The 25,584-nt window shown below is 48.2% G+C and overlaps 1 protein-coding gene across 5 annotated transcripts in view; it reads left to right on the top strand.

Annotated features, from left to right (window-relative positions):
• The window catches only part of TCF20 (transcription factor 20), a 183,290-nt gene that overhangs the window by 143,876 nt on the left and 13,830 nt on the right, over nt 1-25,584 (top strand). For all 5 annotated transcript variants that reach the window (XM_051834093.3, XM_051834095.3, XM_051834096.3 and 2 more), the window contains one exon: nt 22,329-22,422. In XM_051834093.3, the coding sequence (XP_051690053.2) occupies nt 22,329-22,422 (94 nt within the window). The remainder of the gene's footprint in view (nt 1-22,328; nt 22,423-25,584) is intronic.

The raw sequence follows: 25,584 nt of genomic DNA, 5'->3' as shown, positions 1-25,584 counted from the left end.
TCCAGGGACTCAATCCAGGTCTCTGTGTGCTGGCAGGGACCCCAGTGCTTGAGCCACCATCTGTCTTCCGGGATGTTCACTAGCAGGAAACTGTATCAGAAGTGGACGCACTGTGCCGCACGAAAAGCTTACCCAGTGTTATCCTTTAATTCCATTCTCCCACAAACCTTTGGAAGCTCCTGCTTATATGCTGAGAGCCATAGGAACCTGAAGAGGCCTTGCTGTCTGCTCTGAGTATGCTAGGCGGACATGCTGTTACGGAAGTGACTGCTGGAGAGAGGCTGGGGAGGACGATGGCAGAGTGGAGAAGGTAAGGGAGTGAGTGAGTGCCAGAGAGGGTAGGAGAAGAGTGCAGAGGAGGGGAGCAGTTGCTGTGGGTGTGTCTAAGGAGAGGCAGGAGGGTGAGGAGCAGAGACCAGGGGCTGAGTGGCTGGTGGCACAGCCCTGCCAGGCTCTGGGAACTAACAACCTTAAGGAGCATGCAGATGGGAACTGAGAGAGCACAGAGGATAATGGCTTCATTCTGCAGGAATTTCGATGTAACCTGTTAGTACTTTTACAATTTTCCAAGCAATGTACTGTTCTATTAGATGGCGAGACGTAAACAATTAGCCATTATGTAAACTTCTTCTAAAAGTAAACAAGTAAACCTGTGTGTGGGCGTTTAGCCTGGTGTAAGACTGGTTAAGATGCCTGCATGCCATTGAAGTGCCTGTTTCAATACTTGGCTCTTGTTCCTAACTCCAGCTTTCTACCAATACAAAAAAAAATTTAAATCTGCAGGGTTTTTTTTTGTTTGTTTTGTTTTTTCCATAATAGGCACTTTTCAGAAACTTTTGAAGACACCACCACCACCACTAAATGCATGGATTTTCACTTTTTTTTTTTTTTTACATAGCAATAAACTTACCTTTTAATTCCAATTCCCATGAACTGTTTGAAGGGTCCTTGTGTTGGTTTACAGAATAAATCATGACAGATCAGACTAATTTCCCTGCAGTCCATTTCTTGGTTTTTGTGTGCGTGTGGTTTTTTGGTTTGTTTATTTGAAGAGGTAGGAAGATAATTGAGGGAGCAATACTTTCCTATCTGAATTTATAGTGAAATTTATAAGGAATAGACTTTTTTTTTAAATACTAGCATAAACAAGTCACAAAAATGCCTGAGTCCCTGTTAAAAGACCAGGAGTAGTCGGATGAGGGGACTTCTGGTGAGTCGGCCTGAGCCCTGGGGCCCGTGCTGAGGCCCTGAACTTTGTGCAGGAAGATTTGTGTGCTTCACCCGACAGGAATGGCTTGTCCCACAGGGTTCCTGCATGAGGACTTTGGGTTTTCGGGGGGGCGTACAGCTTCCTTTGTCCACTTCAAGGGCGAATCTGCAGGACCCCAGAGGCAAACCGTTTTTTCCCCATCTTCCCACATGGTGGAAAGAAGTGTGAGAAAAGCAGATCCGTTGAGTAGTTGGCCTCAAAGGTCCTCTTGACCTTTCTGGCTTTGCCTTTCTGCTCAGCTGCTGTGCAGTGGGGGGCGTGGGTGAGAGCACCTGCTATTCCTGGCTGGGTGAGTTGCCCAGGTCGCTCCACTGATTTGCAGACTGGAAACCATAGCATCTGCGTGAGGATGGTTGTTAACAGCGTAAATGAGCAAACTGGAAAGTGCTTAGAGAATTGCTTGGCACATTTCAGCAGCTGGGGTGGTTTTGAAGGAAACAGGAGCTGTGGGCTGGCGTGTGCGCTCCGTGTCGCAGTGGAGACGTGTTCTTTTCCGATGGCTGCCCCATCGTCCTGTCCTGGTACAGTTCATGGCGCCTCTCAGGAGGGTCCAGAACTTGTCCTCTTTGCTAGGGAAGTTGTTCGCATATGGAATCGGTGCTTTCTCTCTTCTTGGAAACTCAAGTTGTGCTGGGGCGGGAGGGAAGAGAACAAAGTGTGGTATTTCGTGTGCAATATTAATTTCTGTCTTAAGAAATCACGTCGGCCAGAATGGACACTTTCAGGGATTGTATTCTTCAAAGGACAGGGGGCACAAAGGCGGAAATATAATTTGCTTTGCACATTGAGTGAAAGCATTATTATTCTTGAGAGTTGGTAAATTTGTGATAGCCATTACTTAAGGCCAAAGTAAAGAACCTACCTAGTAATAAAGTCTTTTTTTTTTTTTAAGTAACCCTTTTAAACACATCACTATGAGGGAGACCCAATCATGATGCATTCCAGGTTTGTGTAATGTAATCACAGAATGACTCAGGGTAATTACTTTTCTGCCATACTCTGCCTCTCCACAGAGAATATGTGAAGAGGGCTGTATTGTGTGCTAGAGATTTAGCCTTTAATTTATGGGCAAGGCAAAACCACTTGGAATTGCTAAGCATGTAAATCATAAAATCAGTTTGTGTTTCATCAAGAAAACTTGGGAAAGGAGTAGGGAGAGGTGGGAAGCAGAAGGCTGTAGGCTGCAAGGTGGTATGAGCTGGTATGAGCTGGATTCGTGGTGGAAACGGGGACTGGGAGGGGACGGATCTGAGAGACATTCTGTGATTCTGAGTGGATGGGAGGTGAGGGGCGGTGAGTGTGCCAGCTGAAACTGTTTCTGGCTCGGCCAGGGTGAAGAGGGTCAAGACACCTGTAACGAAAGGGGCAGGAGAGAGAATTTAGGTTTGCAGTTAATGTGCAACAGACAGAGAAAATATTGGGTAGGAAAGCAGTTTGACCTAGTGCATGTGTTTAGATCAGGCAACACTTGGTTATAATACAGTGGTTTTTAATAAGGATTAGTTAGCTGGCGCCGCGGCTCACTAGGCTAATCCTCCACCTAGCGGCACCGGCACACCGGGTTCTAGTCCCGGTCGGGGCGCCGGATTCTATCCCGGTTGCCCCTCTTCCAGGCCAGCTCTCTGCTGTGGCCAGGGAGTGCAGTGGAGGATGGCCCAGGTGCTTGGGCCCTGTACCCCATGGGAGACCAGGAGAAGCACCTGGCTCCTGCCATCGGATCAGCGCGGTGCGCCGGCTGCAGCGCGCCGGCCATTGGAGGGTGAACCAACGGCAAAGGAAGACCTTTGTCTCTGTCTCTCTCTCTCACTGTCCACTCTGCCTGTCAAAAAAAAAAAATAAGGATTAGTTAATTTTATTTAACTTTTAAAATAGAAAACTGGTAAACTCTTATATCCAAGTAAGAGGAAAATAAAAAAAAATGAGGACGGTGTTATGTTTAAAACAGTTTTACACAGAGCCCACAAAAGATACCAAAGAGATTGTTATACTTACTGCCTAAAATGCAACTGGGAGGGGAAGCAGAAGGCACCAGTTTGCTGGTTTTGTTTTTTTAATGATTTTCCCAAGAAACAAGGCGGTGAAAACCACGATTGCATTTGATTTATACTGTGACAGAGCTGACGTGAAGCAGCACTTTCCCGGGCTCGGACAAGCCTCCTTGGTTGTGCACAGTAGCACCCCATTTTCTCAGAGTCCCAGGAGGTAGCCCCAGGCCTTTGTGCACCAACTGAGGCTGGACACGTGCTCACGCTTCCCTCAGGTTAGATGAGTGCCAGAGCATGGACTACTGCTGAGGGCCTGGTTCAGCTCCTGTCACAGGAAGTGGCTGGAAATGGGGCAGAAGGCACAAGAAAAGACAGACCCAGGAGCTGGCCATGGAGTTTAAATGAGGCACCTGGCATAGTTACACTAAGAAAAAAATGAAGTACCATTTTTTAAAAGATTACGTATTATATATTTAAAGGAATAATATTATTCATGTTATAAAATTAATAGAATTGTTGGTAAAAGAAAGCCAGGCATAATCTTAATAACCGGGCAGCACATTTGTCTCAAAATGACTACTAATGAAGAGTGCTTTCTGAGGATCCTGTGTGAATAATCACATTTTTTTATAAAGATTTTATTTATTTATTTGAGAGGTAGAGTTACAGACAGTGAGAGGGAGATTCAGAGAGAGATCTTCATCTGCTGGTTCACTCCCCAAATGCCCGCAACAGCTGGAGCTGCGCCAATCTGAAGCCAAGAGCCAGGAGCTTCCTCTGGGTCTCCCATGTGGGTGCAGGGGCCCAAGGACTTGGGGCCATCTTCTACTGTTTTCCCAGGCCACAGCAGAGAGCTGGATTGGAAGAGGAGCAGCTGAGACTAGAACCAGTGCCCATATGGGATGCTGGCACTGCAGGCGGAGGATTAACCTACTGTGCCACGGCGTGGCCTCTGAATGGTCACATTTAAACCTCAAAGCAACCCTCAGGGTCCTACCATGTCGAGCTGAGGAGACTGAGGCCCAGTCACACTGCAGATAAAGTCTGCGTATTGCTTTTATAACTTAATTTTGTAATTGGAATTTTCATATTAAATCTGTGTTTTTTTGCTTTAATTCACTGTAGGTGTTTATTGCTGGACTTTTGGACGTTGAGGTTCCCAGTAAATTTTACCACATCTTACAGAGCAGCAAACATTCTTATTCCTAGAGTTGTATGTGGGGAAAGGTTCCTGGCAGTTGAACTGCTAGATGAACACGGGCACCCACGGTTGGCTTTTGGTGAGCATTGTCTTGTAGTTCAACCCGGGAGAGAGATCACCCCCCAGGGACCACACTTTACTTCAGTGCACTCGATATTTTTCAGATTTTCAGTCTCTCTAAATTTTATCTCTTTTTATTACAGGTATTAGTGCATTATTAGTCCGTATTAAATTATTTTAGATCCCTTAATTATTAATTTGGAATTTCACCATTTCACTTCTCGATTTACTCTTCTTGGTCTGCATAACTTCAGCCTTGTATAAAACTCGGTGGGTGGAACTGCTTTTGGAGTGGCCCTGTGTGAGGCATCTGGAGAGCTCTTACAGTTTTTCATACATAAACTGATGACGGAGGACTGCTAAGGATAAAATTAACTTGAGTGGGGATTAGAGAGCTTCAGTGGGCACTGGACTAGTCCTGGAAGCTTTTGAGTTTTGGTGATTTTAAGGGAAATAAAATATTAGTGACTGGTTTCCTCACTTGTTTTAATAGAGATGCATTCCTATCATTAAGCCTGTTGAGTAGACCAAACTGAAGAGAAAATTCAGCCCTGTGTGACCCCGTCCCAGCGAGCCAGGTACACTGGAATGGTTTTGGCTGGATGCTTTAAGAGCTGGCAGTGTGGGAACGTTGGCAACATGTTTCTTTCAAGTAGTGTGATGAAAACACAACTCAGAACTGCCACGTAAGCAGAGGCGCAAGAGCAAGGTCAACAAAACAGCAGATTCCCAGCCCAGCTCAAGCCTGAGGCGGCGGCCGCGGGACCCCAGCTGCCGTGACTTCATTCAGCTGTGGAGGCATTTCCTCTCTCTCAGGTGTTTCACTGAGCAGCTAGGGCAGGGGTTTCTGTAAGATACGTGTTCACGTAACAGGCCTCGGTCATGTTCATCGTGTCTGGCTCCATGGAGGTGCCACATCGCTCCAGGTTTGAAGACGTGACGTTGAAGTCTTGGTTCAGATGCTGTCAGGCAAAGGCCCTTGGTTTGCATGCAAGCTCTTTTTTTTTTTTTTTTTTTGTATAAAACTGGTTTAATAGAACAATAGTTAATTAAGATAAGCAATAGGATAGTTGATATATGGTTCTTTTTGCTTGTTTCTAGGTAGCATTCCCAGGTGAAGGGCTGCAAACACTAATATTTTGAGAGAGCAAGCACAGCCCGGCACTCTGGTCTTACCTGTTTGATTGCTTAGCATGGTCCACTGTGACTGCCTGCTAACCTGACGTCTAGGGACTGGGGTGTGCTGGAGCACCCCTACTGCCTGGTGTGGTGATCACGATGGGTGTGCCTGTGACTGGCAGGCCCTCTTCTAAGGAGGTGACATGTAAGTTGCAGGTGTTGTGTGGTAACAGGACATGTGCCTTTGGATGCCATTTGAAGTGTATAGTATTGCAGAAATCCTAGTTAAAGTTTAATCTGTGTATAAAATAATTGAAGAGATGTTTAAATATGCAGTGAGACTGTGGGTGACTTTTTCTATTTGCTGCTTTGTAGTTTCGGTAAAATTAATAGAAGAGAGACGACTGGCAGTGATCATTCCACGTTCCTTAGTTGTTTATGCTGTGGTTCTTTGTGAGGCACGGTATGCCCGGGACCATTGCCATGAGCTCTGCCTCAATTACAGAAGGGGTCTGTGTGAGGGTTTGTCAGGTGTGCCTGGTGCATGTGCCTGTGCCTTTTGGGTCACAAACGCGCGCTCTAGAGGGCAGTCAGCTCTTAATCCTGATGCTGATGCTTAGCGTCCTCGACCAGCCATCCAGAGAACAGCCTCCTTTTGGTCTCAGACTCAGGAAGAGGCAGAGGGAGATTCTCCATGATCTGTTGGCTTTGTTTCCTAAAACAATGAGCTCCAATTTCGATGTGCCCTCCTTGGTTCAAGCCATTCTCCTTTGCATCACGGTAGCCTCTCAATAGTCTCCCTACCCTTTGGTTGGACCCTCCCCTGCCTTGAGTCCATCTGGACACCACAGTGATCTTTGTAAAACTCAAATATGGGGGAAAGCATTTCACTCAGCATTAAACTGGGTGCCAAGTATCCCTTACCAGCTTCCCTGGCAATGCACACCATGGTGGTGGCTTGAGAAGTTGGCTTCCTACCACCCACACGGGAGACCCAGATTGAGTTCCAGGCTCCTGGCTTCAGCTTGGTTTAGCCCTGGCTGTTGTGAGCTTTGGGAGAGTGAATCAGCAGATGGAAGATCCCTATCTGTGTGTGTGTGTGTGTGTATGTATGAGTGTGCGTCTTTCTATTCCTTTCAAATAAATAATAAATAAAACTCAAATATGGCTCTGCCAATGCCAGCTCACAACCCTGATTTCCTAGCACACACTACTCATTCAAGCCACAGCCAGAATCTAGTCAGCATCTGCTGTGTGTCAGGAACAAACCAGCACAGGCAGGCACTTCAGATTGGACTCCGAGATGCTGAGATTGGAGTAGCAGCAAGAGCCAACCTTGAGACCAGAGAGCCGCTCAAGCAGAGGGAACCGCTGTTGCCAGAGGCCGTGGGTAGGAAGTGTACTTAGTGGGCTGGAAGAACAGGAGGGAAGCCAGTGCTGATACGCTGTGGGTGAGAGGGAGGGCACTGAGGTTGGAGAGGTGGGCAGGAGCTGGTTCTTTTGGCCTTTTTGGGACAGAAATGGAAACAGCTCATCCTGTTGCTGGGTGAATGCCATGGCATTTATTCAGATAAGAGGGAGAACAGCTTTGGTAGGGAAATTAGGAGTTGTATTTCCTCCACGTCTAGTCATCCAGGTGGGGTGTGATTGTTTCCAGAATGAAGGAATTTCTGAATAGTTCCTTGCAGCTAAGAGCAGCTCTAGCTTAGCTTAGGTCAGCGCTTCTATAAGTGCTGAGCCCGTAGCCTCTGGGATCTGTGCCTCGTTTGGGCAGAGAGAACACAAGTCAGGAGGGTGTTAGAGGCCTGCCCTTCTCAGAGTCTTGCTCTTGGACTGCCACTGTTGGAATGACTTGGGAGGATGTGGGAAGTGGCAGGAGAAAAGGCACACATCCACCCAATCCTCACCTTCCAGCTTTCCCAAGCTGTCCCTCCACGCCCTCTGGAACTTGCAGCCCAGCCACAGCACACGCACAAGGCTCCGCCCAGAACAGCCCCTTCACCTGGCTCTCAGTGTCACCCCTGCACCTGTCGCCAAGTGCCCTCCAAGAGATGACTTGCTCCCTGGCTGTGACACCTCGGGCCGCAGTTCTCCGTGAACTTCCATCGGTGGGTTGACAGCCCTGGTTCGCCCTGCTTGATGATGGGGATCTTTAGAAGCCTCCTGGTGGGGCCAGGCTCTAGCAGTGGCTTCCGCCTTCTTCGAAGTTGGACGTCTCCAGCAGTGGGGGCTCTGTGACTGCTGCCCGTCGTTCCACCTCTGAAGTTGACTGTGCCAGCGAGATCTTGTTGTTAAGCTCTAGAAGACTCTGTTCTAGACCTTCCAGATTAGCTCTAGAGAACCCCAGAAAATGCCCCCCACCAACACACACCCCACATAGTCCATAACGGGGCTGTGAGTCCACCAACACACACTACCCGTTGCCTTTGGCTCTTTAATTTGACTTGGGGATTCTGAGGCCCCTTAGTCACTGATGTGTTTTCACACATCCTCTGCCTGTTGCTTCTTTCTAGTCTCATGAAAGCAAGCCCAGGTGATGGAACCTGTTATACATAGCTGCATTGTTAGTAGCTAGAACATGCCACAACATCCTGGTCTCTCTCGCCACCACCCCCCCCACACACACACACCTCTCCCAATTTTATTTGAAAACAAAGAAACAGCTCTCATATGCTGGTACCCTCCCCAGAAACATGCAACAGCCAGGGTTGGGCCAGGCCAAAGCCTGGAACTATCTAGGTCTCCCCCATGGGTGGCAGGACCCAAGTTCTTGAGCCACCACTGCTGCCTCCTAGGGTGTGCATTAGCAGGAAGCTGGAGTGGAGAGTGGAATGAGGACTCAGGCCCTCCAGTCTGGAATACAGGCATCCCAACCAGTGTGTTAACTGCTGGACCAGACGCCCACCTTGTCCTGGTCTTTCCAAGTTCCTTTCTGCTGGGACTCTGCCATCTGTCCCTTTTAGGCTGCCCCTACCACGTCGAGGAACAACATGGCCCTGCTTGTCCAGACCTTGGCCTGTAAAAGCTCGAGGTTCTGTTTGAGAAGACAGGCAAATGAGTTGGCTGGCACGGTGAGCGGGTCTGGACGAGAAGGGGGCCTACATGCCAGTGCAAGCAGGGAGAGGGGTTAGAGAAGACCTCTGGAGCCACGCACTGGGAACCCCTTTGTAGATCTGAGTTACAGCGTTGTCTTTACAGGTCTGGGATCTCATTAAAGGAACACGGTTGTGGCAGCAGCTACTGAAAATGATAAACATTTCAGTGTGGGCGCCTCGGGAGTAGCCGCTTCCTGTGACCAGCTTTCTAGAGCTTGGGCTCAGCTCCTGGGTAGGAAAGGCCGTGGAGAGGAACCGGGTTATACCAAGATTCATTTGCCTGCAGGGTAATTTCTCAGAAAGGATGCCTTTTTAGGTTTAGAAAACACAAGATTAATCATTTTTCTTTATAAGCCAATACACTGATTGATAAAAATAAGCTAGTCTTGTGCAACTTACATTTCAGTGTTTTGAATTCTGTCTCTAAGAATTTATGTCTCAAGTACAGAAGAAAGGCTACTGCAGGGCTCAGCTTAGGCTGGGCGCAACCTTTCTCCAGCTTTTCAGCTGCTACTTAGAGCAAAAAGTGCTAATGACGGCCTTAAACCTGGTTCTGGCTCTAGCACTCTGAGCCCCTCCTTTCCAACTTCTTTTTAAAAAATATTTATTTATTTGAAACACAGAATCAGAGAGAGAGAAACAGATCTTCCATCTGCTGGTTCGTTCCCCAAATGGCCTCAACAACCCGGGCTGGGCCAGGCCGAAGCCAGGAGCCTGGGGCTATTTCTAGGTCTCTCGCGTGGGTAGCAGGGGCCCAAATACTTGGACCATCTTCTGCTGTCTTCCCAGGCGCATTAGCAGGGAGCTGGATTTTAAGTGGACCAGCTAGGGCTAGAACTAGTGCCCATATGGCTGCAGGCTGTGTCTTAACCCGTTGTACCACAGCATCGGCCCCTCCCTCCCTCCTCCCTCCTCCTCCTCCTCCTCCTCTTCCTTCTTCTTCTTCTTCTTTCTTCTTTCTTCTTTCTTCTTCTTTCTTCTTTCTTCTTCCTTCTTTCTTCTTTCTTCTTCCTTCTTTCTTCTTTCTTCTTCCTTCTTTCTTCTTTCTTCTTCTTCTTCTTTCTTCTTTCTTCTTTTTTTCTTCTTCTTCCTTCTTCTTTCTTCTTTCTTCTTCTTCTTTCTTCTTCTTTTTTTTTTTTTTTTTAAGATTTATTTGAAAGGCATGGAGATGTATAAAGAGATCTTGGATCTGTTGCTTAACCCTCTAAATGGCCACAATGGCTGGGGCTGAGCCAGCCAAAGCCAGGTCTCCCATGTGAGTGGCAGGGCCACAAACACTCAGACCATCTTCTGCTGCTTTTTCAGGAGTGTTAGCAGTGAGCTGGATCTGAAGTGGAGCAGCCAGGGTTCAAACTGGGATTCTGATGTGGCACGCAGGCATTGCCAGTGGCAGCATAACCCCTATTGCCACAACACTGGTCCCAAGTTCCCTTTCTTTACATGGAAGAACTCTTCAGACAAAATATACAGTGTTTTCTGGGGCTGGCTGTTCCTGGCTGGCTTGTCTCTCTGTAAGTCAGTTGGCCCCCTTTCTAGGCAGTGGGACTCAGCCCGAGCAACACTCCTTCAAGGATGCCTTCCTGACCCTAACTAGGTCAGTTATTCAAGTTCTAAGCCCGGAAGTGCTGTTACGTCACAGTTTAGGTTTCGCTTGGTGGACTTTGGTTCATTACGTCTGCCCCTTCATGTGAATATGCAATAACAGTGTGCTGAGTGAATAAAAAAGGAAGGGCTGTTACACCTGAAGTGAATCCCATCAACCTAATATCAGAGGAACAACTTCCCAGAACAGAAGGTACTTTGGTCACAGAGCCTCCTCCAGACTCTGGAGAAAGGGAAGGGGGAGTAGGGGCAGCAAGCTGAAGGGACCAGGTGATGAGGTCTTCTTACTGCTCCTCCAGCACATGTTTCCACTTTTTGGATTTTGTGGTTTTTATAGTCAGAATTGACATGCTAACAAGACACATTAAAGTCTCTAAGAGGGGCCGTGGTTGTGGCTTAGCAGGCTAAGCCTCTACCTGCAATGCTGGCATCCTAGATGGGTGCCTGTTTGAGAGCCAGCTGCTCCCTGCTATGGCCTGGGAAAGCAGCAGAAAATGCCTCAAGTGCTTGGGCTCCTGCACTCGTGTGGGAGACCCAGAAGAAAGTTTGGGCTCCCGACTTTAGCCTGGCCCAGCCCCAGCCATTTCAGCCATTTGGGGAGTGAACCAGTGGATGCAAGATATCTCTTCCCCTCCTCCTCCTCCTCTCTTTGTAACTCGGCCTTTGAAATAAATATTTTGTTTAAAAAAAAAAAAAAGCAGCTCCTTAGGAAGAAAGAATACATTCTTCATATTCAGTAAGGTAACTTGCATTTCATGATTCTTGAAAGAAGTGCCAGACTGGCTTTTTTCTTGCTAACAGTGCTGTGTATCCTATGTTGTTCTCAAGTGTGTGGCTGTAGCTGGCGTCTTCTGTTTGTCATATGAAGTACAAGAGGACAAGGAAGGTGTAAATGAAGGGGGAAGTCTTCATTCCAAGACTGCAGATGGAGCCACTGACAGAGGAAAGGCATTAAGGGAACAGGCTTTCGCATGGGTCAAGGCAGAAGGTGTAGCTGGGAGCTGCTACCAGGACAGGCGTGCTCGAGTTTGACCTTGGTCATTTTAGGTGCATTTTGTACTACTTCTGGAACAGCTTTCCCCAGACCCCTACTCACGCAGCCTTCATAGCACTTGCAGGTTTATTATGTAGCTTGAGAGACTTCCCTGATGGCCAGTGCTGTGGCACAGTGGGTTGGGTTGGGTTAGGCTGCTGCCTGTGACACCAGCATCCTGTATGGGCACTGATTCCAATCCAGCTCCCTGCTGATGTGCCTGGGAAAGCAACAGAAGAAGGCCTAAGCACTCAGGACCCCACATCCACAGGGAAAACCCGAATGAAGCTCCTGGCTTCTGCCTGGCTCAGCTCCTGCTGTTGCAGCCATTTGGGGATGAACAGTCTCTCTCTCTCTAACTCTGCTTTTCAAATAAAATAAAAATAAATCTTTTTTTTAAAAGTGCTCAACCCTGTTTAAAAAGAAGAAAAGACTTTCCCTGAAGGAACAAGTATATCTTGGGTTCAGTAGCAGAGCCACTTTTTAAAAAAGATTTATTTATTTGGCAAAGTTAGTGAGAGAGCAAGATCTTTCATCTGCTGGTTCACTCACTCCCCAAATAGCCACAGTAGCCAGGGCTGGGCCAGGCCAAAGCCAGGAGCTTCTGGATCTTGCATGTGGGGGACAGTGGCCCAAGCAGTTCCAGCTGGAACTTGAACCAGCATCTGTGTGGATGCTGGTGTCTCAGGAGGTGACTTTCACCCGCTGCGTCATAGCGCTGGCCCCTGAGCTGTCTGTGATTCTTGTTGGAGGGAAGGGGGATTCCAAATGGACCATATTATTCCAGATTTTTATATCTGAAAGATAACAGAATAACAGTTTATATAGTGGTTTTCGCCTGCTCATTTTGATAGGGAGCAATTTACTGTCCCAGGAGGCAGAGAAGGCAGCCACTAGGCTCTCAGTGTGCTGTGAGAACGGTCCATCTGGTGAGCCCCAGGCCTGTGTGGCAGCCACAGCAGAGTAGCTGGCAGCTATGGCCAGGAGCATGTGGGGGTGGCTGCTCTCTGTCCACATCACGCTTGGCACTGTCTGCGGAGCATGGCAGGTGACCCTGCAGGACCCCTCCCCCATACTCAGAATGCCTTTTTTGGGGTGGTTTTTGATGGTGCTGAACTGGTTCTGTTTAGTTTGGCTGTGTCTTCTTGGTCCCAGTTACTCAATTCTTTTCCTTCCAGTACAGCAGACTGGAACAGCAAGTATCAAGTCTCACCCAGGGCTGCCTGTCTCACAAAACTCTCCTTTCAGTTATTGCACGGACAGCTTTATGTGGAAGGCAAGAGAGAAAACATGGTCCCCACTTACAGATGATAAAACTGGTGGCTTCCAGCTTGCATGCGTGTGCTGTGTCCAGTAGTCCCCAGCTGCTTCACCCCTGGATAATATGCACATTGGACAATCAGATGTATTCCTGAAACTTTGGACTTAAGTATACTTTAGCCAGTGAGTACTGCTAGCCCAAGTTGCTAACTGATGTTTTATACTTGCATCATCATAATTTATTAAGATATATATATATATATATATATATTTTAATGGATTCACTTTCTGAAATTGACTCTTGTTAGAAAACCTATGGGGTATGCCGGCGCCGCGGCTCACTAGGCTAATCCTCCGCCTTGTGGCGCCGGCACACCGGGTTCTAGTCCCGGTTGGGGCGCCGGATTCTGTCCCGGTTGCCCCTCTTCCAGGCCAGCTCTCTGCTGTGGCCAGGGAGTGCAGTGGAGGATGGCCCAAGTGCTTGGGCCCTGCACCCCATGGGAGACCAGGAGAAGCACCTGGCTCCTGCCATCGGATCAGCGCGGTGTGCCGGCCGCAGCGTGCTAGCTACGGCGGCCATTGGAGGGTGAACCAACAGCAAAGGAAGACCTTTCTCTCTGTCTCTCTCTCTCTGACTGTCCACTCTGTCTGTCAAAAATTAAAAAAAAAAAAAAAAAGAAAAGACAACCTATGGGACATGGTATAACTTTTATTTTGTTTTAAAAAATTTTAAAGATTCATTTATTTATTTGAAAGGCAAAAGTTGGAAATAGAGCTATTCCATCTGCTGGTTCACTCTCCAGATGGCTGCAGCGGCCAGAGCTGGGCTGATCCAAAGCCAGGAGCCAGGAGCTTGTTCCAAGTGGATACAGGAGCCCAAGCACTTGGGCCATCTTCTGCTGCTTTCCCAGGCGCATTAGCAGGGAGTGGGATTGGAAGTGGAGCAGCCAGGACTCAAACCAACACCCATATGGGATGCCGGCATTACAGACGTTACCTTTACCTGCTATACCACAGCACTGGCCTCTTGTTTTACTTGAGAGGCAGTGAGGAGGCTGAGTGGGTGGGGGAGAGGTGTGGAAGGGCAGAGAGAGGGAAAGCTCTGGTCCTCTGGTTTACCCCCAGGTGCCCACAGTGGCTGGGTCTGGGCCAGGACTAAGGCCGAAGTCAGACATCAGGACCTCTCAGTCCAGGTCTTACATGTGGGTGGGAGGATCCCAGCTCACTTGAGCTGGAGCCTGGAGAGTCCAGCCTGGGCACTCTGATAAGAGATGTGAGTGTGCTAACCAGTGTCCTAACCACTGGGCTAAATGTCCACCCCAGGTATAACTCTTAATTCCACAAAGTGTCTTCCAGTAGTACTGAGGAAAATGAGCCTGCAAAGATCTAGGCGTCTGTGGCCTTCCAGGATTGGCTGTTAAACCTCAGTTTAAAGCCAGTAGTACTGGGCTGTGGTGTGGTCCCAGGGGCTGGTGCCAGAGCCCTTCCCCCAGGCCTTTGTGAGGATGGTGAGGGGCAGAACTGCAGCCTAAGGAGCTTGTCTGACTGAGGAAGCAGGAACCAACGTAGAGGGGTTAAATGCATGGCCTTGGTCAGCACCTTGCAGTGCTCCTGAAAGAGGATTAATATGGTGCCCAACTGCATCCCAGGGCCTGGGAGGATGACCTGGGTGTGGCCTGCGTTGCTGTCACGGTGCTAGGGCGGCAGAGGCATCTGTCCTAGATACAGCAAGAATAATTAAAAGGAGAAAAGCCTCTTGCTGGTGGCCAGGAATGAACACATACCATGTTCCACATTCCCCAAGCTCTCCCAGCGCCAGCTTTTGGGCTCATACTGAGCCGCAGCCTCGTTAGTTTTCTCCAGCTCTCAAACAAACTTAGAGCATTGCATCCCTTCTGTCAGCCTACGGCTCACCAGATCTGGGTGCAGGGATGATCTCACAGCGTAGGGGAGTTGGACACACAGGAAGGAGGGAGTAAGCACAAGCAGAGGGTACGCAGCGCTGGGTAGCAGCCACCAGGGCACAGTTGTGGCAGAGTGTGTGATCTGCAAAGCTCTCACAGAACCCATCGTCATCAATGCGCTAATAATACTGTGACCCAAATGCTTCGCCTCTCCAAGGCTGCTCGTTAAACCAAATGATTATTCAGGTCGCTGTTACGTCTCCTAGGAGAGTGCTGTTCCGTGAACCAAGAGGCATGCAGAGTTCTCCCCTGAGCCTCCCTCAGACGAGGACTGAACGGCTCTGCCCAGACGGCGAGGGCTGGCACGCCAGGGTGGCTGTCGGGCCATTCACTTTCAGGATGCTCTGAGACTAGTAATGCGTCTTACAGTCTCCCCCCAGTTTTACACTACCAAGAAATGCAGCCTTCTCATGAGAGTTGCTTAAAAATAGCTCATGTTCCCTTCCATAGTAAGTGAGGGGTGACCACACTACCATGTGGTCTACCAGGAGTCTTGGCTGGCGTGTGTGTGTCTGTGTCGTGACTCAACCCGTGCCTGGGCTGGCACATGTGTGTGTCTGTGTCATGACTCAATCCAGGCCTGGGCTAGCACATGTGTGTGTCTGTGTCATGACTCAATCCAGGCCTGGGCTAGCACATGTGTGTGTCTGTGTGGTGACTCAGTCCCAGCCTGGGCTGGCACATGTGTGTGTCTGTCTGGTGACTCAGTCCCAGCCTGGGCTGGCACATGTGTGTGTCTGTGTGGTGACTCAATCCGTGCCTGGGCTGGCACATGTGTGTGTCTGTGTCATGGCTCAGTCCGGGCCTGGGCTGGCACATGTGTGTGTCTGTGTGGTGACTCAATCCAGGCCTGGGCTGGCACATGTGTGTGTCTGTGTCATGACTCAATCCAGGCCTGGGCTGGCACATGTATGTGTCTGTTGTGATTCAATCCGTGCCTGGGCTAGCACATGTGTGTGTCATGACAAAATCCAGGCCTGGGCTAGCACATGTGTGTATCTGTGTGGTGACTCAGTCCCAGCCTGGGCTAGCACGTGTGTGTGTGTCATGACTCAATCCAGGCCTGGGCTAGCACATGTGTGTGTCTGTGTCATGACTCAGTCCAGGCCTGGGCTAGCACATGTGTCTGTGTGGTGACTCAGTCCCAGCCTGGGCTGGCACATGTGTGTGTGTGTGTCGTGACTCAATCCAGGCCTGGGCTGGCACATGTGTGTGTCTGTGTCGTGGCTCAGTCTGGGCCTGGGCTAGCACATGTGTGTGTGTGTCATGACTCAATCCAGGCCTGGGCTAGCACATGTGTGTGTCTGTGTCATGACTCAGTCCAGGCCTGGGCTAGCACATGTGTCTGTGTGGTGACTCAGTCCCAGCCTGGGCTGGCACATGTGTGTGTGTGTGTCGTGACTCAATCCAGGCCTGGGCTGGCACATGTGTGTGTCTGTGTCGTGACTCAATCCAGGCCTGGGCTGGCACATGTGTGTGTCTGTGTCGTGGCTCAGTCTGGGCCTGGGCTGGCACATGTGTGTGTCTGTGTCGTGAATCAATCCAGGCCTGGTCCGGCACATGTGTATGTCTGTGTGGTGACCCGGAAGCTGGGCTTGAAACCCCCACTGCGTCTGGTTCTACAGGGAGCTGTGTTAGGAGTTACCTCTCCCAGGAGTAAATCTCGCTAAATTCGTATAAATAGTGTGTCAAAACTAAGGACATTTAGCTGTGTAGTGATTTTATTATATTACTTGCAGTATGGAGAATGATAGTGCAAATAGTTTCTTTGGGTAAAAAGTAAAGATAAAATTCTAAGTGGAAGTGACACAAGTTTGGATATTAATTTTTGGGATAGGACAGAATGGATAAGGAAGATGAGCTTTTATTTTCTGTCTTTGTCACCCAGCACACAGGAAGCACTTTTCAGGTGTTGGATAGCTGAGTGAGTGAAAGAACTTCAGAGGCAGCATAGGATGGTATGAAGAAGGTTAAACTTGGGGTTCAGAAAAACCATCCCCTGTGACACCAGCATCTCATGGGTGCTGGTTCATGTCCCGGCTGCTCCAGTTCCAGTCCAGCTCCCTGCTAATGGCCTGGGAGAGCAGCAGAGGATGGCCCAAGTCCTGGGGCCCCTGCACCCGCGTGGGAGACCCGGAGGAAGCTCCTGGCTTTCATGTGTCATCTAGGGAGAGAACCAGCAGATGGAAGATGGATATCTCTCTCTCTCTACCTCTACCTCTCTCTCTCTCTCTCTCTCTCTCTCTGACCTTGACATTCAAATAAATAAATCTGTAAAGGATTTAAAAATTTAAGAATGCCCGTGAGGAGAAAATTGTTACACTGAGAATGTAAAAGGAAAATGAGCACTCATTTCTGTTGGGAGAGTCTCAGGAAGTCTTCATGTGTCAGGAGTTTCGATCGTTGCTGTGACAGCTCACCACAGACTTGGAGCAGGTCCTGTGGTCTGAGGTCCTGCACAGGAGTCCGGCTGGCGAGAGTGAAGGCGTCGGGCACGCGGTGTTTCTTGGAGGCTCTAGAGAAGAATTTGTTTCCTTGCCTTTTCAACTTCTGTGGCTGCCTGTGTTCCTTGGTTTCTGGCCCCTTCTTCCATCTTCAAAGCCAGCAGCATGGGGCAGGCATTTGACCTAACAAGTTAAGATACCAGATAGGATGCTGGAGTTCTGTATTGGAGTGCCTGGAAGTCCCAGCTCTGCTTCCCATTCTAGCCTCTTATTAATGTACACTGTGGATTGGGTCCCTGCCACACGTGTAGGAGACCAAAATTGAGTTCCTAGCTCCTGGCTTTGGTCTGGCTCAGGCCCAATCATTGTGAACATTTAGAAGTGAGCAATTGGATGGGTCCTCTCTGTCTGTCTTTGCAGCTCAAATAAATAAATAAATAAGATTTTTGTTTGTTTCTTTGTTTTTAAGGTCAGTATAACATCTTTCTAACCCTGCTTCCATCCCACATCTACCTAAAGCCTCATCGTTAGCTTGGCCTGCCTAGACAATTAAACCTTCTCTCTCTACTCAGTATCCTTGATTTTGTCACATCTCTGAGATTCCTTTTGCCACCTAAGGTCCCAGGTTCTGAGGATTGGGACGGAAAGCCTTAGGGGGTCGTAATGCTGCCCACCACATCTCATGACTTGTCAGTCTCTTTGTAGTGGGCAGTAGAGGAAGCACTGGGTAGACCTCAGGAAGCCCAGAATCTGAGTTCAGCTGTATCCCTCTGAGTCCCTGTTTTCTGGGGAGTTGGATTTAACCAGTGATTCTTAAACTGTATTGTGTATTTGAATTACCTGAAAGAGGTGTTACAGCTCTGACGGAGTGAGGACTGAAAGTGTGCATTTCTCTCTCTTTTTTTTTTTTAAAGATTTATTTACTTATCTGAAAGTTAGAGTTACACAGAGAGAGGGAGAGACAGAGAGATCTTCCATCCGCTGGTTCGCTCCACAGATGGCTGTAACAGCTGGGCCTGGGCCAGGCTGAATCCGGGACCCAGGAACTTCTTTCCATCTCATACGTGAGTGGCAGGGCCCAAACACTTAGGCCATCTTTCGCTGCTTTTCCCAGGCCATTAGCAGGGAGCAGGATTGGAAGTGGAGCAGCCAGGATTCAAACCATCACCCACGTGGGATGCCAGTGCTGCAGGCAGCGGCTTTACCTGCTGCACCACACTGCCAGCCCCCTTAATTGTCCTTAAGGTCCTTTTTCTAAGGCCTTAATATGTCCTGTAGAAGCTTCCTGCTTTGGATGCAGCATGGCAAATTAATCATGCTTTTAAACTGATAGAAGCAGGCAGCAGTGTACTGACGCGGTTTTCTGGTGAGTAGTGGGTTTGCTTCCTTCATGAAGAGGTGGGACATGTGATCTGTGGGCTAGGTTAGCGCAGGGAGCCTTGAGAAGCCTCGCAGTGGGGCAGAGAGGCAGATGTTGAGAAAGGAGAGGGACGATGTGCAGATCCAAGCTTCACTTCTTGTCATCCCCTCTGTAAACCGGCTGGTGGAGAGAACAGGGTGCTCTGTGGGCTGTCTTTCATGCCGTGGGCTGTGAGAGTATCTCGTGGTCCTCTCGAGCCACGTGTACAGAGGTGTTTTGTTTTGTTTTGTTTTTTTAGATTTATTTATTTGAAAGAGTTAACAAGAGGGAGAGACAGGGATCTTCCATATCCACTGTTCACGCCCCAGATGGCCACAATGGCCAGGACTGGACCAGACTGAAGCTAGGAGCTTCATCTGAGTCTCCTACATGGGTGCAGAGGCCCAAGCACTGGGTTATCCTCCGCTGCTTTTCCCAGGCCATTAGTAGGGAGCTGGATTTGAAGTGGAGCAGCTGAGACTCGAACTGGCACTCACATGGGATGCCTGTGTTGCCAGCAGCAGCTTTACCCAGTGTGCCACAAAACCAGCCCTTACTGATCACTTCTGATTCAGCCACTGTTGTAAGCCTGGATTACCGCATATAACCCTCACAGCTTTTTTCATCCCTCCCTCCCTCCCTCCCTCTCTCTCTCTCTTTTCTTTTTAGATTTATTTATTTGAAAGTAAGAGTTAGAAAGAGAGAGAGATCTTCCACCCACTGATTCACTCCCAGATGGCCACAACAGCCAAGGCTGGGTGTGTTCAAAGTCCAGAGCCCAGAGGGGCTGCTGTCTTGGCTCACTTGGTTAATCCTCCGCCTGCAGCGCCAGCATCCCATATGGTAGCCAGGTTCTAGACCCAGTTGCTCCTCTTCCAGTCCAGCTCTCTGCTGTGGCCCAAGAAGACAGTGGAGGATGGCCAAGTGCTTGGGCCTCTGCCCCCACATGGGAGACCAGAAGGAAGCACCTGGTTCCTGGCTTCAGGTCGGTATAGTTCTGGCCGTAGTGGCCATTTGGGGAGTGAACCAACAGAAGGAAGACCTTTCTCTCTGTCTCTCTTTCTCACTGTCTAACTCTGTCAAATAAAAAAATTTAAAAAAATATGAACAAGAAAGCAAAGCTATAAAGTAGGAGACTCACTGTCCAGGAAATATTAGATTATAAAGCCCACATGTGTAACTTCTACAGCAGCACCTCAAATGCAGGTCCCTTTCTGTATCAGAATATTTTGACCATAAATTATAATTTTAAAAAATTTAAGTATTTGAAAGAAAGAAATATCTTTCATCTTCTAATTCACTCCCCAATGCCCACAACAGCAGAGGCTGGGCCGGCAGAAGCCAGGAGTGGAGCTTCCCACATGGTTGGCAGGGACCCAAGTATTTGAGCCCGTCAGCTGCCACCTCCCATGATGGCACATAGCTAAAAACTGAGATCACATGGAGCTGAGACCTGAACCCAGGCCCTCCGATTTGGAGTGCTAGTGTCCACGTGGCACCTTAGTCACTGTGCTGAACGCCTGCCCCTTGTTGATTGCTTTGTGTTTCCTTCAGTCTCCTGTTAACAGGTCTGGAGGTTGGTGGTCCTGGGGTTGGTTAAGGCTCACCTGTGTCAAGGTGGGTGTCTTGTCTGTTGTCCTCAGTGATTGGCCTTGCTCCAGGACTGCCCCCTAGAGGTGATAAGAAGGCTGCCACAGGGGCTGGCATTGTGGTGTAGCAGGTAAAGCTGCTGCCTGAAGTGCTGGCATCCCATATGGGCACCAGTTTGAGTCCCAGCTGTTCCACTTCCAGTCCAGCTCTCTGCTGTGGCCTGGGAGTTCAGTAGAAGATGGCCCAAGTGCTTGGGCCCCTGCACCCACGTGGGAGACCTGGAGGAGTCTCCTGGCTCCTGGCTTCAGATTGGCCCAGCTCTGGCTGTTGTGGCCATCTGGGAAGTAAACCAGCAGATGGAAGACCTTTCTTTTCTTTTTTTAAAAAGAATTTATTTATTTGAGAGGCAGAGTTACATACAGTGAGAGGGAGAGACAGAAAGATCTCCCGGCTGTTGGTTCACTTTCAAATGGCTGCTGCGGCTGGAGCCTGAGTGAGAAGTTGGCCTGTTCCTCCCTCTTGTTCTTTCTTAAGAGCAAAACTCTGCAGAGGCTTCTTAACTGCGGGCTTTCCTTTTCAGATTCTTCTGCGCCCATTGCTAATGCCACCCTGAGACCCACTCTCCTGAACGTTGTGCCCCTGTAGTAAGAAAGGGGCCGCAGGCTGGCCTCTGACACCTCTCGCACTGCTCTGCCTCGGTGTCACATGGCACTGGCAAAAAGTCTGTACCACGTTGGGGAGGGCTGCGTGGTGCAGCAGGCTAAGCTGCCACGTGGAACCTGGCATTCCGTTTTGGAGTGATGTTTTGTGTCTCGGCTACTCCTTCATTCAGATCCTCTTCTTGCTGATGGGCCTACAAGGCAGCGGATGATGACCCAAGTACTTGGATTCCTGCTGCCCGTGAGGGAGACCTGGTTGGAGTTTCTGGCTCCTGGTCACTGTTGTGAACATTTGAGGAGTGAACCAGCAGATGGAAGATCTCTCCAGCTGTCTCTCCCTCTCTTCTCTGTCACTCTGACTTTCAGGTCAAATGGATAAATCTTTGTTGGTTTTTGTTTTGTTTTGTTTTTAAAAAGTAGATAACATCTAGGGCCCCTGGCAGTGCTGTTCGCAGTCGTTGTTTGGTGCAGGCCAGGTGAGCTTTCTTCCTTTACAAGGTGTAAACAGAACGTGGTAAATGTGTGCTGATCATCACGCCCAGAAGAATCTTGGTTGTGAGAGGAGACCGGAGTTCCTGGAGGACGCCTCGAGTAGTCAGCCTGAACCTCGCCTCTGAGCTGACTTCTTTGCCTCTCATGCCTCAGAGAGCTGAGTGAGCATGTGAGGAGCACCCAGGTCGGTGCTTCATCCGGCCACCCTGATGTGTGAGGGGCACCTGAGTGTCACTGTCATGGGCACTGGTGTAGTTTACCATCAGCATCGCCATGAGGGTGCCTGAGCCAGCTTGACTGTAGCTGCTGAGGGAGCACTTTTGTTTTTCGTAGAAGCGGAAACCAGCAACTGTCCTCTGGTTAGCCTCATCTGGGTGTGCCTCGGCCACCTGAGGAACCTGCCTCCTTCCTCAGTAAGCCACAAGTGCTGCGTTTTACTGGTGTGATGGTTGTTGATGGGACACGTGTTTCTTAAGCTGACAGGATGCACACTCAGAGCAGTGGCATCACAGGGGTGACAGACGTGCCCCACTTTAAGAACATCTGACCATATAAGGAGGGAGCATCTCAGCTACCAAATAATGTCTCACTTGGCCAGAAATTTGTGGCAGGTTTCCTATTGCATTTAAAATAGGATTTGTGAATAAAAACACTGTTTGCACACAGGAGCCCATAACGTCTGAAAAGGGAAATGTGCTTCTTCTATTGGGCGTTTGGGGTAAGTAGATCAAAAATAAAAATAAAACCATCTTATAAATATAAGAACTAGAAACCAAATTCCACTTTTAATTCTGAACAGTTTATATATAACTCTGCAACCTTACCCTTTTCTTCTACTCCAGATTTCCACAACAGAAGAGGCACAGACAGCTCACACTAACAAGGGAGGAAGTGACAGGCGGAGCACGTGGGTGGGTGGACACCAGCGTCAGCAGGCAGGGCTGTTGTCCCACTCTTGCCCTGCTGTGTTGTTCTACTTGAGCTGCTATCCTCTGTGAGGCCTGACAGGCGTAACTGCTGGATTCCTGCCCGTCCTGCTGTCACCTCCTCTGAGCACACAGACACATGCTGAGGTCTCACTAGTAGGGTCCCAGGAAGGCCTGGGGAAGAGGGTGAATGTGAGATACTGACATGCCTGACTTCCCTTCCTTTCAGAAATGTTCTCACTGCCAGGAGGCAGGCGCCACCTTGGGCTGCTACAACAAAGGCTGCTCCTTCCGATATCATTACCCGTGTGCCGTTGACGCAGGTAAGACGGGGCCGCAGACCCTCATCCAGCACCTCTGAAGAGTTGGGACACACAATTTGATTCTCTCTCTTCTATATAAAGAATATATATATCTCGTCTTTATATAGTTCTCTTTGTCTCTCCTGACCCTGTTCTGTTTGTAAATCCTAAAAAAATGCAACAAGCATAATGCAAAGGTATGAAATGGTATAGTATGTTTTATTCATCTAATTCCCATATTGTTTATTTATTCAAGTGAACATTCTCAGAATTGTACAACTATCACAGTAGATTTTAGGACATTGTATCACATCATTTAAACACTGCTAACCATTAGCAGTCACTCACCTTCCTTCTCCCCCAAGCCCCTGGCTCTGTGAATTTGCCCATTGTGGACATTACATGTAAATGGAATTATACATTATGTGGCCTTTTATAACTGGCTTCTTTCACTTTGCATGATGTTTTTAACGTTCATCCATGGAGCGTGTATCATTTTTTTTTTTTGGCAGATGACATTTTATCATAAGAGACATAGTGTGTGTGTCTATTGATCGGTTGATGCACATTTGGGTTGTTCCTAATTTGTGGCTGTTATGAATAGTGTGCCGTGTGTACACAGATCTTTGTGTGGACAAGTGTGTATGTTTTCATTCTCCTGGTGGCTACCAAGGAGAGGAACTTCCGGGACCTTTGGAGGAACTGCCAGAGTGGTCTCCAGAGTGTGTGCACATTCTGCATTCCCGGCAGCAGAGCGTGGCTGTCCAGTTTCTCGACATCGTCACTGGCACTCGTGTGTCTTCATTCTGACCATCCCCGTGGCATGAAACAGCGCCTCACTGTGGTTTTGACTTGTAGTTCCCTGATGGCATCTTTTCATGTGCTTATTGGCCATTTGTTCACCTTCTTTAGAGAAATGTCTGTTTGAATCCTTTGCCTGTTGTTAAATTGGGTTGTCTTTTTATCATTGAATTTCAAAAATCATTTGCCTTTCTGGATGAAGTCCCTTATGAGATACATCATGTGGAAATACCTTCTCCTTTCTATGACTTTTTTTGTTGTCTTTGTGTGTGTGTGTGTGTGAAGTCTGATTTACCTTTTTCTTCTTACGTTGTTTGTGCTTTTGATGTCATATTCGAGAAACCATTGCCTAATTTAAAGTTATAAGATTTGTACCTTTTCTCCTAAGAATTGTGTGGCTTTATCTCTTACATTGAGTTCATTGATCAATTTTGAGTTAGTTTTTAGGCTTTGTGTGAAGTGGGAACCCAAATTCATACATTTGCATGTGGGTGGCCAGCTGCCCTATCTCTGTCTGTAGAAATGACTGTCCTGTCCTCATGGCATGATGCTGGCACCTGTGTGCCATCCTTTGATCACGTGTTTTGGCCCGTTTCTGTAGGTCGGTTTATCTGAAAAGCAGAGTTAAGGGAGGGTGGGTGGGGATTGATTGAGCTTCCATCCACTGGTCTTCTCTCCAAACGCCCACAACATTTGGACCTGGGCCATACTTAAACCAGGAGCCTCGGACTCCACCCTAGTATCCCACATGGGTGGCAGAGACCCTAGTACTTGAGCCATCCTCCACTGCCTCCTAGGTACATTAACAGGAAGCTGGATTGGAAGTGGAATAGCTGGGACTTAAACCAGCACTCTGATACAGAATGTGAGTGTCCTCGGCTTAACTTGCTGTGCCACACAACTCCCACACCCTGTACTGTCTTCACTACTATGGCTTTGGTAGTGGGTTTTGAAAATTAGAAGTATGGGGCCAGTGTTTTGGTGTAGCGGGTAAAGCCGCCACCTGTAGTTTTGGCATCTCATATGGGCGCTGGTTCAAGTCCTAGCTGCTCCACTTCAGATCCAGCTCTCTGCCATGGCCTGCGAAAGCAGTGGAGGATGGCCCAAGTCCTTGGGCCCTTGCACCCAAATGGGAGACCCTGATTCCCGGCTTCGGATCAGCGCAGCTCTGGCCGTTGCAGCCAGTTGGAGAGTGAACCAGCAGATAGAAGCTCTCTCGCTCGCTCTCTCTTTCTCTGCCTCTCCTTCTCTCTGTGTGACTCAGACTTTCAGATAAATAAATAAATCTTTTTTAAAAAGAAAGAAAATTAGAAGTATAAGTTCTCCAGTTTTGTTACATTTTCTTAAGATAATTTATTTTGGATCCCTTGCCATTCCATATGAATTTCAACATCAGCTAATCTATTTGTACAAAGGGGGGCTATTAAAATTTTGATAGGAATTCCATTGAATCTATAGCTCAGTGTTGTCATCTGAATAATATGATTTCTAGCCCTTGATTGTGGATGACTTTACTTTAGTTTTAATGTCTTTTAGTATTGCTTGTTTTAGAATTATTCAGTATTGTTTTCTTGTAGTGTTTGTAGTTTTCAGAGTTTGTTTCCTACTTCATACTTTTTCTGTTACAGAGTATTCTACTTTTAGTGTTGTTATAGTAGCATTCAAATAATTTTCTTAGCTTTTGGATTGTCCATTGTGAATGTTTAGAAATACAGTTGAAAGAAGGGAGGGAGGGTTGGAATATTTACAAAAGCACACTGAATCTGTTAAAAACTGATTAAAATTGGGCCGGTGCTGTAGCCCAGTGGGTTAACACCCTGGCATGAAGTGCTGGCATCCCATATGGGTGCCTGTTCGAGACCCAGCTGCTCCACTTCTGATCCAGCTCTCTGCTGTGGCCTGGGAAAGCAGTAGAAGATGGCCCCAAGTCCTTGGGCCCCTGCACCCACATGGGAGACCCAGAAGAAGCTCCTGGCTCCTGGCTTCGGATCAGCGTAGCTCCAGCTGTTGCGGTCAATTGAGCAGTGAACCATTGGATGGAAGACCTCTCTCTTTCTCTGCCTCTCCTCTCTCTGTGTAACTCTGACTTCCAAATATATATTTAAAAAAGACCTTGAAAAAAAAACTAATTAAAAAGAAACAAAACCAAAGCAAAAAGAAATACAGTTGATTTTTGTATATTAGTCTGTATTCCGAAACTTTGCTCATTTTGTTTAGTTCTTATAGTCTTTAGTGAATTTCTGTATTCAAGGTCGTGTCATCTAGGAGTAGAGATAACTTTACTTCCATTTCCATCTGACGCCTTTTGTTTCTTTTTCTTGCTTCGTTGTCCTAGCTAGAACCCCCAGTAAAGGGTTGGATAGAAGGGTCAAGAACTGACAG

This window comes from Oryctolagus cuniculus, chromosome 11 (genome assembly GCF_051225735.1).
Source record: "Oryctolagus cuniculus isolate XC-2025 breed Fujian yellow rabbit chromosome 11, ASM5122573v1, whole genome shotgun sequence".
Taxonomy (NCBI): Eukaryota; Metazoa; Chordata; class Mammalia; order Lagomorpha; family Leporidae; genus Oryctolagus; species Oryctolagus cuniculus.
This window is presented reverse-complemented; position numbering and strand designations above follow the sequence as displayed.